Source organism: Rattus rattus, chromosome 2 (assembly GCF_011064425.1).
Source record: "Rattus rattus isolate New Zealand chromosome 2, Rrattus_CSIRO_v1, whole genome shotgun sequence".
Classification (NCBI taxonomy): domain Eukaryota; kingdom Metazoa; phylum Chordata; class Mammalia; order Rodentia; family Muridae; genus Rattus; species Rattus rattus.
In genome coordinates this window covers 103411837-103428011 of record NC_046155.1, presented here as the reverse complement: position 1 = coordinate 103428011, position 16175 = coordinate 103411837, and the positions used below count along the sequence as shown (strand labels likewise).

The following is a 16175-nucleotide window of genomic DNA, read 5'->3' as shown; positions in this document are numbered from 1 at the left end:
AACTTACAGTGTGCAGTAATTGCATGATAGTATATTACAGGAGGTGAGAAGGTGCATTAATGAAAAGAATCCAGCAACACTTTGCATACTGAATGTAAAATCAAAGTGGATGAGCTTGGAAACTGGCATCAATTTTAACAATGTATTTTGGTGTTAAAGCCTATACTTTCTTTGTCATGCAATACTGCATTGAGTGTTCTTACACATATAGTCAGTTTATTTTCTGGATACATAATCACCCAAGACAAATACCTTCTGGAAGCCCACCTTCAGCTCCTGTGTCCTAAGGGCATATACCATGGGGTTAAGGGATGGAGGGATGACAATATGTAACACATTGAGGAGAACAGGGATGAGGGGAACCCTTCTTCCTGCTAGGTGAGTGACAGATAATATAACAATAGCTGTGTAGTAAAACAAAATGAGGATGAGGTGGGAGCTGCAGGTACTGAGGGCCTTAGATATTGCCTCAGTGGAGTTCAGCTGCAGCACTGAGCGAATAATCAAAGCATAAGAAACACAGACCAGAATCATGTCAATTCCAAGTATAAACCAGGCCAAGGCCAACTGGTAGTCCCTGTTAACAGTGATATTATCACAGGCCAGACTAATGACCCCCAAGTTAGAGCAAAGGCAGTGATCTATTTCATTTCTGGAGCAGTACTGTCTCTGGGCAGCTAGTACAGGGACTGGCATGGATAACAGGCTGTTCCTTAGCAGCATGGTCAGCATGGCTTTGATTACAAAAGCTTCAGTGACTATGGAAGGATATCTGAGGGGATAACAAATGGCTACATATCTATCTATTGCCATGCATAGGAAGATGCCTGACTCCATGCCCATAAAAGTATGGATTGCATAGATCTGAGCAAAACACTCAGGGAGGCTGATGGTCTTGGCATCAAACCACAAGATGGCCAGGATCTTGGGGGTGCTGGTGGTAGCCAAGCCAATATCTACTGCAGCCAAGATACCAAGAAACTGGTACATTGGCTGATGCAGGCTCGGCTCACAGTAGATGGTGATCAAGATAAGGAGATTGGCACCAAGAGCTACAAAGTAAAGCAGAGCCATAGGCAAGGAGATCCAGTGCTGGAAGTCATGAATGCCTGGGAATCCCAGCAGAATGAACTCAGTCACGTGGAACTCTGAGTTGTTGGTTTCATGCAAGGCAGTACCCATTTCATGGAGTGTCTTCTTCTCAGAATCTGCTGTAGATTGAGTGAAATAGAAAATTACTATTGTTATCTAGGTTTAAGGCAGAGGAATAGGTCTAACCTACATGACCTATTGTAGGTTAACATACATAACTTTTGAACATACTGAATTCACAGTAAGACCTTAAATTGTGGGAAGGGTGACCAGAAGGGGACAGTGTGCAGGATTTAGAGTGATTAAGTAAAAACCAAAGGAAACCAACCCACCGAACCAAACCAAAATCCCAAAAATCTCTAGAAAAATTTGACAGAGGAACAAAAGTACCCAAACATTGCAATTTTTTTAATCTTCTATATCATCCCTTTTAGTAAAGTATCAGTAATTTCTATAATTTCTCATTGGTAGTGCTTCTAAAACATTTATTTTATAGATAGAACAAAAAGTTACATAAACACAGCATTTTTCTCTTTCTAAATATTTATGTCCCTTATTTTGTTTCCTGTGTCACTGAAATGGTTTGAAATTCATAAATAGAATATCAGTGTAAAACAATGTTATTATGAGACTATGTAAATCACATTTTTAATTTATGCTAATGGGAATTAAGATAGGACTTACATTAAATACAATATATTTTATATTTTTGCCTTTGATAGTTTATATCTTTTTTCAAACATTGTGAAATAATCTTTAGAGTTTAATGTTACTGGGGAAAGTGGATAAGGAGTATTATTATAAGTCCTATGGTCTCTCACTGATCAGTCTAGACTTCAGCCTTATTTCTCTCTTGCTTTTTGATCACAAATCTCAGTCTCTACCTAAGTGAGGAGGTCAGTGATAGGAAGTATTGATGATGATAAATCTTAAAAAGAAAGGAAAAGAAAACCAGTTGTGGAAGCTAGAGATGAAGTCTGTAGTCAGAGATAGGATTGAGCTAAAGGCTCGGGACTCTGTTGCCTCACCTCTCAGAGATCAGGACTATTATAAGACAGGGCCTCTGTCCTTTCACCTCTGAGCTTGAAGGCCATTCCCTGGGTTACTTACCCCTCAGGAAGGTGTGGAGAGGCTCCCTGTTACAGAGCCCTGCAGCAACTTCTGCTTTTCATGCTACAGTGACCTGTGTTCATCCTACCATCTCAAACACTTCTCTTATTCCTCACATCTGGAGTCTGGAGGTTTAAATAACTCCCCAAGTTGCCTGCTTCTGGGATGATGATTCTTGGGAACTCCTTACTCTATTCTCAAGAGCCCAATACTTCACATGCTGCCTTGGGGATATGACTCAAGAGCTTTATGGCAAGTAACCCTGGTCCCAAGAGCAGTCTAACAGACTAACACTCTAGGTTCTTCAGACATTAATTCACTCCAGTCTTATCAATCACCCTCTAATTATAGGAAGGTTTTGAATGGTATGATCAATATCTTTAGTCAATATCTCTTCTAAAGGCTACAGTCTGTTTTAGTTCCTTTTATTTGGGCTCTGCAGACTTTTAAAAATTGCAGCCATTTCTTTTGTCTTAAGCCAAGTGTTATACTTGCTAAGGACTTCAAAATGCTGATGACTATATTCCTTCTTTTATGACAATTTTTGAATGTTAATTTAGAATAAAAAACAAACGAGATCATTTTCTTTGACAGAAGCACTAATCTGTCTTGGTAAAGGCTGTTTTTTTTGTGATAATCTTCACCAACCAATCTATTTTGAAAAGAAATGAATTTACTCTATGGTGGTTGGTAACGACATGCTGGACAGATGACTCAGTGTTTAAGAGCACTGATTGCTCTTCTGGAGGACTTGGGTTCACTTCCCAATGCTCACATGAAGGTTGATGTCATTATGCAGGTAAATGCAGGTACAGAATAGAATGAAGCCTATTATTGGATGAGAAGGAAGGAGGGTGTGTGGGGGGCAGTTTTAGAGAGGAGAGGAGACTGAATCAAGGAGGGGAGCAGCAGAGAGAACAAGGAGGCAGATGTTAAGATTTCTCTCTTCACATTTATAGGTTGTTATGACTATTCTTAAGGGATGAATGTGTACAGAATTTTGTATGTCTAGATAAATTAGATTGTATCTAGGTGGGTGGTTTACATCCTTTTATCATTAGGTTGTAAGTTAATTGTGTGATGTATTGTACATTGAGTAATTAATATATAAATCTGGTTGTTGGGTTAAAGTTTGTTGATTCATGACTTCACTGTGTTGTTTGGAGTGTGAGCAGAGTCCATGACAGGAAGTTGTGCAAGGCTACAGAATACATGGTGAGTCTCACTCATGGTAACAACCCACCAAGGGGACAGTGTGTGAAAATGGCTGACAGAGAAACAGCTAGAGCATGGAGTGGGAACACAGGGAGCCACTTCTGCTGCTTTTTTAATTTTACCACAACACCCACATGGTGCCCCACCAGCATCAGTAACCCCAGTTCCAGGGGATCTGAGGCCCTCCACAAGCACTAGACACATACCCAAGTGTTGCACAGACATGTAGGCAGGCCACAGTTTCATGTGCCACAAACAGTAGCTTTATAAATGTACTCAATTTATTTATAATATTAATGGAGTTAAACGATGACAACGTAATGGGATGGAATTGCTGATTTTGCCTGAAATGAACTTTAAATGACAGAACAATAAAAATGAAGCCCAATCAAGCCAGACTCTATTATAAAATGTTTATGACCTTGGAGAGGGAGAGTCTTGTTGATGCTCATCAGAACAAGCATTTCTAAATTCAGAGGTGGACCAGAATCAACAGGTTAATGCTCTAGCCTACTTCCTAGAGGAGTCTTCTAAGGTTTCTTAGATGAATAGTCAGAAAGCTGGTCTAGTAATGCTTGATGATAATAAGTATAGGAATATAGATGTAATTCTTGGCTGCTTCTCAAATTCAAAGTTGATGCGATGATGAGCTGTTACAATGAAAGATGTAAGGCTCCTGTAGGCTTCTGTCCGAATTACTGTGGTGCCAGCTAGTGGGTTATGTGGTAGCCCGGCAGGTACTGATATTTACTGGTTGGGATAGGTAAGTATTCTGGATTTCAACTTATGACAATGAAAAATACTCAAATATCAACAAAGGTCCATAATAAAAATGTGTGTGTGTGTGTGTGTGTGTGTGTGTGTGTGTGTGTGTGTGTTTCAGGAGTGTTCTATTACTGAGCTAAATCTCCAGCCCTGAAACTTTCAAATTTAGATCCACTATTTCAAAGTTCTTATACCAAAGGGTTTATTTTATTACTGCAGAATCAATGAAAAAGTTTACATAATCATAGTGGCATTGTTTTTCATTGATGTTGTAACTGTGAATTCTATTTTTAATAAGCTCATTGCATCTTGTGTACATATGTACGGATTTGCCTTTTTTATAAAACACCTGTAGACCCTTTAAATTGTACTGTTCTTTCAGTTTTCCCCAAGGTAAACTTTGTCAGTAGAAGGCATGAAGGGAATTTAGAGGAAAAATATTTATTTTTCTATATTCATATTCATAAGAATATTTCCCCCACCTTCCTGGTGTACTGGCAAAAAATTAAAAATGTATTGAGAAAAATTATTTTTATAGAAAGATTATATCTTGTGTGCTATTAAGAAGGCTTATATGCACATATCAGATACAGAAGAGGTTTGCAAAAACCCTGTAGATTGAAGATAATTTTTTACACTGTTCTGTTCTCTCAGGCTTTTGTGTGACCACAATGTCAGCATATGACAGCTTCTTACTTCTGCCTTTTCAATCTTCACTCTTGCTGTCTTATTGGCATTATTAGAGTCTCTAGTACAGTGGTCAGTAGAAGTATTGACAATGTCAAACAATGGAAACCCCAAATTTAGGGGAAAGTGTTCAGCTTTCACTTTCATGTACCACATTAGCAGCATTTGTTATATACAGGCTCATCTTTATGTGTGTGAAGTTCCCTGCTGCTTCCTGTGTGCTGAGTTTGCAGTTTTTGTCTGTGTCTATAGAATAAGACTATGATTTTTTTCTCATGTATTTTCTTAATATGCTGAATTATCTTGAGGTATTTTGAATGTCAAATTATCTTGCATTCTTGTTAATAAATCTCCTTATGTGCTCTTTATATACTGTTCTTTCCACTTATTGCTGAATTTTACTTAACTAATTAATTTGTTGAGGATTTTATGTCTGTCGCGTGAAGGATATTGATCTAGGCTTTCTTATTTTTCAATCGTTATATTATTGTTAGATTTTTAGTAGCTTCATAGCATGGTTTGAGAAGTGTTCCCCTTTAAACTCTCATTTTCTTCTCTTTCATGTTATTTACTAAATGCATTTAAAGTTAATTAATGTTAATTATAAAAAATAATGTGTTTCATTATGACATTTTCATTGATGTATATAATGCATTTCACTTATACTATACTCAGCACTTGATATACCTCTTGTCCTCTTGCCTCAGTGGTCCTGTTCTCCTTCCAGGTATTTTCACGTTTAGATCTAGTGTCCAAAAATGAGAAGATACAACATTCATTGTTCTGAATTTAGCTTATTTTGCTTAATATAATAATGTCCAGACATCCACTTTCTTGCAGATGATATAATTTCATTCTATGAGGCAGATACCTCAATAACATTGCATTGTGTAAAAAAAAATCACATTTTATTTGTCCATTCATTTCTTAATGTGGTCACAAGCTAATCCCATATGACTGCTTTTAATAGTGCCACCACAAACAGATGTACATGCTGCCTTTCTTTTGGTTGTTTATCTATGAGTGGCACATTGGGAAAATGCAGCATTATGTTCTCTTTTATATTTAAGATCATGTTTGTATACATAAGCTTGTGTGTATATCTGTGTGCGCACATGTATATTCTTGCCTGTGGATGGGGGTATGTGCATAGTGAGCCTATGGAGCCAGAGGACAGCCTTAGGTGTTGATCCTCCCTTTTCTCCTTGTCTGAGACAGGGTGTACTTGTTCTTGTCTTTTCCATGCCAAATAGGCTAGTCGAGCTGGGTTACGAGCTTCCAGGGAATACTCCTCTCTCTATCTCGCATCTTCATGTAAAAGTCTGGAAGTTACAGGTGCTCATGTTACACGTTCAACTTTCAGTGTGGGCTCTAGGGATTGGAACTCAGTTCCTCAAACTTGTTTGTAAGTGTTGGCAGGCATTTGTGGCCACAGAACTGTCTCTCCTCACCACTAATTCTGATTTTCTATAGGCTTGCATAGAACCACGATCACTTCTTTTTCTATCATTTGACACACTTTGCCTGTAAATCCTTGATCAATATTGCTACTATTTTTTGTCCTATTGCTCTGGATTTTTATCCCTTTTCCTGAATCTAATATAAATTCTTTCGTTTTACCAAATAGTCATTGGTGTTGGATGGATGGAGAGAACTAGGTGGGAGAGAGGTTTTGGTGGGGAACCAGAATGGGGAAATGGTGTAGGGAGAGGGGGTGTTCGAGCGGGCTAGAAGAGAGAATGGCAGTCAATGGGCGGGGGACACTTCTGGGAGTAGCTGGAGACCAAGGACTGACATGTTCTGGGAAGTCCCTAGTGAGATTCCTACCAGAGGATAATATAGAGACTGAAATGGCCACTTCCTGTAGCCAGGTGGGACTTCCAGTGGAGAGAGGGAAACAACAACCCATCTACAATACCTTCAACCCCAAATTTGTCCTGCCTATAAGATACATAGGGATAAAGAGGGGGACAGAGGTTGAGGGAACAACCATCCAATGACTGGTCTAATTTGAAACACATCCCGTGCAAGATAGCCAATCCCTGACACTATTAATGATATTCTGCTATGCTTACAGACAGAAGCCTAGTCTAAATGTTTCCTGAGTGGCTTTATTTAGCAGCAGATGGAAATGGATACAGAGACCCACAGCCAAACATTAGGTGGAGCTCTAGGAGTCTTGTGGAACAATCAGAGATAGAATGAAGCCAACTGTGGAGGTCAAGGACACCACAAGAAGACATACAGAGTCAGCCCTGGGTTCATGAGGCCTCACAGAGACTAAGCCACAACCAAAGAGCATGCAGGGGCTGGACCAAAGCTCCCCTACATATTTGTAGCAAATGAGCAGCTTGGTCTTCATGCGGGTCCACTAATAATCTGACTTGAGACTGTCTCTGACTCTGTTGCCTACCAATGGATCCCCTTCCTCTAACTGGACTACCTAATTGGGCCTGAGAGGATGCATTTAGTCCTTCTGGGGTAATAGGGAAGGGGGGCTTCCTCTTCTCTGAGAAGGGGAGGAATTTTTAAGGATGAGATTTGGGGAAAAGAAGGGACAGAAGTTAAGGATATAAAATGAATACATATATTCAGTTCAACTTAAAATTTATATTACTTCCTCCTATGCCCAGGATACTATGAAGGAAGCCTCTGACAGCACTGTTGTGTGTATGAACGAGATTGCCCTACTAGGTCACTTTCATGTCTGTTTCAATGTCTTTCTTTACTCTATATTTACTGTGAAATACTCTTTGTGGCAAACTTAAGACCTCTTGTAGACTGAAACTAGCCTTCCTTTAGAACAGTATTTGCCCCTGCTGCTGTTGCAGAAAATGAATGGATCCCTCTACTTTTGGTCTGGAGAGATGGTTCAGTCATTAAGAGCACCAGCTGCTCTTCTAGAGGACATGGGTTTAATCTCAGCATCCACATAGTAGCTCACAACCATCTGTAACTCTAGTTTCAAAGGATCCTTACACCAATTCTGGCTTCCTCAGATGCCAGGCACACATGCAGTATGCAGATATACATAGAATGAAAACACCTATACACACAATACAAAAATAAATAATTAAAACAAGAATTCCCTACTTTCTGAGTTTTGGTGTCCCCTTAATGCTACTGAGTCACCCTGGCACCTTCTCTAATGTTGTCTCATTTAGGAAGCCTTGTCTGATCCCTACAGAATAATTAGACAATGTATCTCTAAGGTGTTTCTCTATCCAAACTGGGGTCACCTGTCCTTACTTGGCATTCTCCCTTGCCTACAGTAGGGCTTTGTTCTGCTTTGATACACTCCTTCTATGTGATCCAGTTTAAAATTTCTATATTCTGACCCACAATTTTTTAAAAATTTATTCTTCTCTCATAGATACATCTAACCACGGTCACCTCTTTCCATACCTCCAGCTCCCTCAGCTATCTCCCATTGCTCCTCTGTTTCCCATCAAAAAAGAGCAGGCCTCCCAGTGATATCTACCAAACATGGCATAACAAGATGCATTAAAACTAGGTATGAACCCTTCTATCAAACTTGGACAGGGTAACCTAGTAGGAGGAAAGGAGTTCCAAGAACAGACAAAAGAATGAGAGACACTCCCTCTTCCACTGTTTGGAGTCCCACAAACACCCCAAGCTAAACAACCACAGCATGTATGCAGGCTCTCCCACAATCTTAAGAGGAACTCAGACTTAAAAACAAAAACAAAAACAAACAAAAAGCCCCAACATCATTCATTAATCCAAGTAAAAAACCTCTTGTTTGTGTTTCAGTTATCCCTATTCTGATCTCTTGATGTTTTGTAGAATACCCAACTTTATCTGAAAGTTTCAAGAGCTTGAATCATGCAGCCCACACTCTGAACCATCTTTTACCCTTTTCTGTTATTATCTTTAATCTTTCCTCACAGTTCTAAAACCATTTTATTGAAAATTTATTTACTTGCATCATCTCAGTGATTGTCACACAAATAGATTCTGGGGAGTTTTCATTGCACTAGGTTTTTAGTTCATCTCAGAGATTCCCTTCTCACCCAGTCTCTGCCATTACTCTCTTATTCCATCCGCCCCTAAACCTGATCCCTCCTGTTACCATACCCTGTCCCGTGCCTTCCCTCATTCCTCATCCACTCATGATTTCTCATCTATTTCCCCCTTCAGTGAGAGATTCATGTGCTTCCCCTTGAGTCCTCCTTGCTTTTTAGCTTCTCTGGGTCTGTAGATTATAGAATGGTTATCCTGTACTTTATGGCTAATATCCACTTATATGTGAGTATATATCATGTTTGTCTTTCTCGGCTTGGATTACCTCATTCCTGACATTTTTTCTAGTTCTATTCATTTGCCTGTAAATATCACGATGCCATTATTTTTAACAGTTGTGCAACACTCTCTCGTGAACCACATTTTTTTTTTATATATTTTTTGGTTGAAGGACATCTAGGTTGTTTCCAGTTTCTGGCTATTTTGAATAAAGCTGCTATGAATATAGTTGAACAAGTAAGTATCTGTTGGGGGACAATCTGGAACTGCTATGTATTTAAATGCTAAATTCTGTACCTCAAGATCTGGCTGTTCCAAGAAGAGCTAATTCCCATGTATACCAGCTTTTGTTGTGCAAACTTTGCTTCCCAATTTAAAACTATTGGTTAAATAAGAATGTCTACAGCCAATTACTGGAAGGAGTAGAATTAGGCAGGTTCAGTTACCTGGCTGGGGACCAGGAGGAGAAGAAAGTGGTAAAGGGGAGGAGTGTGGAGGTAGAGAAGACTGGAAGAACAGGAGGTCTACATTAGTTATAATGGACCAGCAGCATGGGCCTGAGTAAAATTCCCAGCCCCCAACCCAGCCCAGGACAGCAGGCTGCTGGAGTAGAAATAACCCATGAAGATTCAAACCGCAAGTCCTTGGGTTATATAGCAGGGAAGTGGCCAGTCCAGCCATTAGAAAAGTAGATTAAGGGTTACCTCCCGACCTCCAGTAATTTCTCTTTTAGGGTCTTTGAGCTGAGAATCTTCTCCCATTATTTTTAGATTTGCTCTTTTCATCATGCTCCAGATACCCTGGATGTTTTGTGTCAGAAACTTTTTATGTTTGACATTTTCTTTGAATGATCCACCAATTTCAATTGTATTTTCTACTCCTGTGATACTCTATTCCTACTTTCTGCTGGTGATGCTTGTGCCTACTCCTTGTTCGCTTACCTACAATTTCCATCTTCCGGATTCCCTCAGTTTGTAGTTTCTTTATTTATTTTTTTTACTTTCATTTTCTGGTGTTGAACAGTTTTCTTCATCTTCTTTACTTGTTTGATTGTATATTTCTTTTTTCTTTTTTAAAGATTTATTTATTTTATGTCTGTGAGTACATTGTTGCTATCTTCAGACACACCTGAAAAGGGCATTAGATCCCATTACAGATGGTTGTGAGCCACCATGTGGTTGCTGGGCATTAAACTCAGGAATTCTGGAAGAGCAGTCAGTGCATGCCCTTAGCTACTGAGCCATCTCTCCAGATCAATTGTGTATATATATTTAAAGGATTTATCAGCTTCCTCTTTAAGAGCATCTATCATCTTCAAAAGATTCAATTTCAGGTCATTTTCTTGGAAAATCCAGGGCTTTCTGTAGTAGAAGAGTTGGGCTCTGATGGTACTATAGTGACTAGGCTGTTGTTGATTGTGTGTTTATGCTGGCCTCCAGTCATCTAGGATTTCTAATACCCTTGTGGACTCCAGGAAAGCAGAAGTCTCCTGCTGGAGTTGTGGGCCAGGAGGGATATTGAGCCTAGGAGAGGGGGTGCTGTTTGGAAACGGTTCAGCTGGCTTTGAGGAGTGTTATCAGGTGTGGGTAATGTCTTACTTGGGGTTCCTAGTGCCAGTGTGGTTTCTGGTAAAGTATAAGACTCCCACTGAAGTTGTGAGCAGGGATATGGAGCCTAGGGGAAGGGGCCAAGGTATTATCATTTTAAAGAGACAAAAATATGTCTGAATCCTAACTGTAAATTTATATGCATCCTGGGCATAGTAGTACCTGTCTTTAATCTCAGCACTATGGAAGCAGAGGCAGGCAGATAACTACAAGTTCAAGGCCAGCCTGATCTACATAGCAGGTTCCAGGTCAGTCAATGTTATATAATGAGACCTCTCAAAAAATTGTTGTGCACACAGCTGAGGAATGCCAAATGGCTAAGAAACACCTAAAGAAATTTTCAACATCTTTAGTCATAAGGGAAATGCAAATCAAAACAACCCCGAGATTTCACCTCACACCAGTGAGAATGGCTAAGATCAAAAACTCAGTCAATAGCAGATGCTGGCGAGGATGTGGAGAAAGAGGAACACTCCTCCATTGTTGGTGGGATTGCAGACTGGTACAACCATTCTGGAAATCAGTCTGGAGGTTCCTCAGAAAATTGGACATTCCACTACCTGAGGATCCAGCTATACCTCTATTGGGCATATACCCAAAAAGATGCCCCAACATATAAAAAAAAGACACGTGCTCCACTATGTTCATCGCAGCCTTATTTATAATAGCCAGAAGCTGGAAAGAACCCAGATGCCCTTCAACAGAGGAATGGATACAGAAAATGTGGTACATCTACACAATGGAATATTACTCAGCTATCAAAAACAATGACTTTATGAAATTCATAGGCAAATGGTTGGAACTGGAAAATATCATCCTGAGTGAGGTAACCCAATCACAGAAAAAACACACATGGTATGCACTCATTGATAAGTGGCTATTAGCCCAAATGCTTGAATTACCCTAGATGCCTAGAACAAATGAAACTCAAGACGGATGATCAAAATGTGAATGCTTCACTCCTTCTTTAAAAGGGGAACAAGAATACCCTTGGCAGGGAATAGAGAGGCAAAGATTAAAACAGACACAGAAGGAACACCCATTCAGAGCCTGCCCACATGTGGCCCATACATATACAGCCACCGAATTAGACAAGATGGATGAAGCAAAGAAGTGCAGGCCGACAGGAACCGGATATAGATCTCTCCTGAGAGACACAGCCAGAATACAGCAAATACAGAGGCGAATGCCAGCAGCAACCACTGAACTGAGAACAGGACCCCCGTTGAAGGAATCAGAGAAAGGACTGGAAGAGGTTGAAGGGGTCTGAGACCCCATATGAACAACAATGCCAAGCAACCAGAGCTTCCAGGGACTAAGCCACTACCTAAAGACTATACATGGACTGACCCAGGACTGTGACCTCATAGGTAGCAATGAATAGACTAGTAAGATCACCAGTGGAAGGGGAAGCCCTTGGTCCTGTTAAGATTGAACCCCCAGTGAACGTGATTGTTGTGGGGAGGGCCGTAATGGGGGAGGATGGGAGGAACATTATAAAGAAGGGGGGGGGGAGAGGTTAGGAGGATGTTGGCCCGAAACCAGGAAAGGGAATAACATTCAAATGTAAATAAGAAATACTCAAGTTAATAAAAAAAAAACCAATTAGAAACAATGAAAAAAATTGTGCACATCTTACTTAGGGGTTCTATTGCTGTGGTAAGATATCATAAACAAAAGCAACTTGGAGAGGAAGAGTTTATTTCTCTTACCACTCTAAGGTCACAATCCATCAGTAAGGGAAATCAGGGCAGAAACATGAAAAACAAGCCAGTAAGCATCATTCTTCTCCAATGTTTGCTCAACTCACTTTCTTTGACAACCCAGATCACCCACTCAGGAATGACACTCCCTACTCTAGATAGGCCTACTCACATCAATCAATAATTTGAAAAAATGCCCCATAGACTTTCTTATATATCAATCTAGTGGGGACATTTTCTCAATTGAGGTTCCTTCTCCCCAGATGACTCTAGCTTGTGTCAAGTTACTATAAAACTAGCCAGCAAAGCTTCACAGAAAACAAAATCATTTTCCCTAGTTAGAAAATTCCTGGATTTGAAGAATCTGTGAAGATTGAGGCATGCCATCATATATCTTTTCCTCCGAGGGCTGAATATACAGTTCTCCAATTCCTTCCTCTCAAATGTAAAATCCAAATCTTCCATGGTCCTAGATAACCCGCATCTCCAGTAGGTTGATCTGCCATTTTTATTAAGGGTGATTTAGTGGCTGATAAGTGAGTAAAGTATAGAAAGCTCAATTAATAGGCTTGAGTTGTTAGAAGACATATGGGGAACAACATCAACAGCACTTGGCTTAGTGTTGGACCCATCATTGCAACTTTAGATATAGGGCTACTGACACATTCTCTGGCCAAGCCCTCCCTTACATCAAAGGCTGCCTATACACATTGATCTACTTTTCTCATGGTTCTTCCTGTCCCTCTGAGGGTCTCCTTGGTAATGTTCTGTGCTTCTCCCAAGGCTACTTACTCTTCCCCATTGCCCTGCTTTCTTCAGCATCTTGGACAACATTTTTCTAGATCATCACCAGTTTTGGTACTCACAGTAACCATGGCAATAGTCCTTTCCTTGTTTCTGGATGTAGGATCTTGTGCCCTTTTTCACAAGACACACTGGAATATGCTGTTCAAAATATTCCCTGCTGGGCCTCTTCCCATGGGACTCAATAAAAAGAAAGGATATTAGACTTTTCTTGAAGAGAAGGCAGAAATATTAATTGGTATCTAGATGGTTGAAAATGCACTTTGGATCCCTATAGACAATATCTCAAAAACATCCTATTAAATACCCTATTCTTGGGCCCTTAATAATACCTTAACCTCTTACCCTTCTGAAGGTCAATCAATGCAGTTCTTTGGTGAGTAATGTGTCAGGGTAGGAAGGAATACTTATAAAGGCTTTATCCATATTTTAACTGTCCTATAGTCTGGGTGATCTGATAGTCTATAGTGAAGTGGCGTGGTCTAATTGTTGTAAATCAAAAATTAAAAGAACAACATAGGTAATACTATATAGCATGTTAGAAGCCTAGTTAGACCTCTGTGTGGTGTTTTATGGGACAGACAAGGAAGAAATGAGTATTTGAAAATTCCTCAGCAAAGTACGTTTCAGTCCTAGATTAGATTTTTTGGAGGTCTGCTCCTTTTTGATGCCTAGGAGACGAGTCATAGGAAAACATTTATGAAGGCACTCTGGAATTGAGATTTCTCTTGTTCTTTAACCCTTTTCCTTTTTTTCCTTACTTCCTTGATTCAACTCTTGAGTTTTTGGGTCAGACATTTACTTGAAGTACCTGGAAAAATAGCTATATTTTCTGGTTCCAAGGCTACCAGGTATAATTATTTCTAAGTTTTCTGAACACAGAGGCTTAAGGGTGGACTGTTTAGAGGATAACGTAAAGCAGATGTTCAGGTAATCGGTCACTCTTCCCTTCAGCCTCTATTCCCCTCACAGCATCACACCCTGGGGGTGATTAGGAGAATAGTGTGCCACTGAGAAGGGATAGAGGAGCACGATGGGTGGCAGTGGGTACAGTATTTTTGAATAGGAAACTCAAGTTACTACAATCCTGTCTTGAAATCCCCAAAATTTTCCGGCTTTAGCCAGAGAGCTTCCAGCATATCATTTATTATTTACAGTCCAATTAAAGTGATATTTTTGAAATTTGACAATTTTTAATATTAAACCTCATTCAATTTTCACTATGCCCTTGAAAGGCAGATTTTAATATAAGCCTTTCACATGCGAGGAGGCCTATTTGGTGGTTTGAAAATGCCTAGGTGCTTTTCTTAATCTTAGCACAACTGACCTGTCAGAAAAGATGTTCTTCGATGCCTGATGCATTTTATTCCGTTATTTTGCGACTCTAGGCCACTCTATATCCCCCATGTTCTAGCCTTCCCAACTCTTATTATCACACAGCCTCCTTGGCAGCTGTGATTGAAGGAAAGGAGAATAATTATATGGCTTCCATTAGGAGGAGAGGCAAACTCCTTAGCCACTTTAAAACTGTGCTTTCTTGAACTACATTCCAAGATTACTTTTGTTTCTTTTATCCAGAGACTCACTTTTGTCATCACTGGGCCTGTAAGATCAATGGCTATTCCTTTCACACCTAGCATGTGATATGTGATTCACTTTCCTTATACCCAAAGCTTTCATATATGTATGTTAATCTTGCCAGTCAAGTAACATCAGGAAGACTGAGATGCCATTAAGTGATATTCATATTCTAGACAGTTTCAGAGGTGTGGTGGGTTAAGGTTTGATGATCACCTGAGTACAGTGCTAATTAAGTCTTTATATTTTTGTGTCACTAGGCTTAACTGTCACTTGAAAGGTCATGCTACCTGAGGTATGAAGATGTCAGAGAGACTCATAATGCCCCAGTCACTGCTCCTCAGTCCTGTTTCATCTCGTTTACTCTCTTTTAGTCTTGTCCAAGGGTCCTATATTGTTCTTGCCCTGTAAGAGCTACTGTGACACAGAGACAGGAGGAAATCTTCTAGTTTCGGGGGTCAGTGGATGACGGCTGTGGATTTTGTTCATTTATGCAGATGCATGTGCCACTGGTTCACTTATTTCTTCCTAGATTGCTGTGTGTCTAATAACACACATTGATGAGATTTATTAGGGAGCATCTTGAACACAGAGAATGCTGCAAACTGTTGCTGCGGTAACATCAAATAACTTCATTCTCCCCTTCAGTATGTGGCTATGATATATTCTTTGGCTTTTATGCTACCTATGTATGCATGAGCTTCTGTTTACTCCAGGTTACCAAAATGCTATATGCCAGCACACTACCACCTTGAAGGAGAGGGAAGTATGGCAGGTGAGGCACTCAGCCACTGAGATATTGGGTTAGGAAGCAAGTGAATAGGATTAGAATAATGCAAAGAAAGGACTGATTAACATTGGTGTCTCTGGGGATTGCATATTATTCTCTAATGTTGGCAACCAAAAAATCCAGAAGAGTGAGTGGCCTGTAAATGAAGACTTTGCAGGTGTTAGCATTTTGGGGAGCTTTAGGTGGTCAAGATTAAGACTTGATGATACCAAGGCCAATGATGTACTAGCATTTGGAGTACGAGTTTGACAGGAATGATTTTAAACTGATAATTCTTACTTGATATTCATTCACAGGTACATAAATCAGACCAGAACACACAAGTTGTGGATTTAAGCTTTGAATCTGATGGTGAACTTCTCACCAAATGTTCAGAAATACCGAATACATTGAAAATTATTTTTGAGCCTTTCTTTAGAACTAACTGTGAGGTGAAAGTGACGTGGTGCTGGTGTGGTTACCAGTGAGACTATTGAGCTGACTTTAATAATCTGCATCATTGGATCTTGTTCTCTGTCTTTCTCTACAGTGGCTCTTTGTTCTCTGTGTGGGATAGGAACC

The 16175-nt window shown here is 39.9% G+C and overlaps 1 protein-coding gene across 1 annotated transcript; it reads right to left on the bottom strand.

Annotated features, from left to right (window-relative positions):
* Positions 1–216: 216 nt before the first annotated feature.
* Positions 217–1185, bottom strand: LOC116894098 (olfactory receptor 688-like). Its single transcript, XM_032895818.1, has one exon. The coding sequence runs from the start codon at positions 1180–1182 to the stop codon at positions 217–219; it is 966 nt and encodes a 321-aa protein (XP_032751709.1). The 5' UTR covers positions 1183–1185.
* Between the last annotated feature and the right edge of the window lie 14990 nt (positions 1186–16175).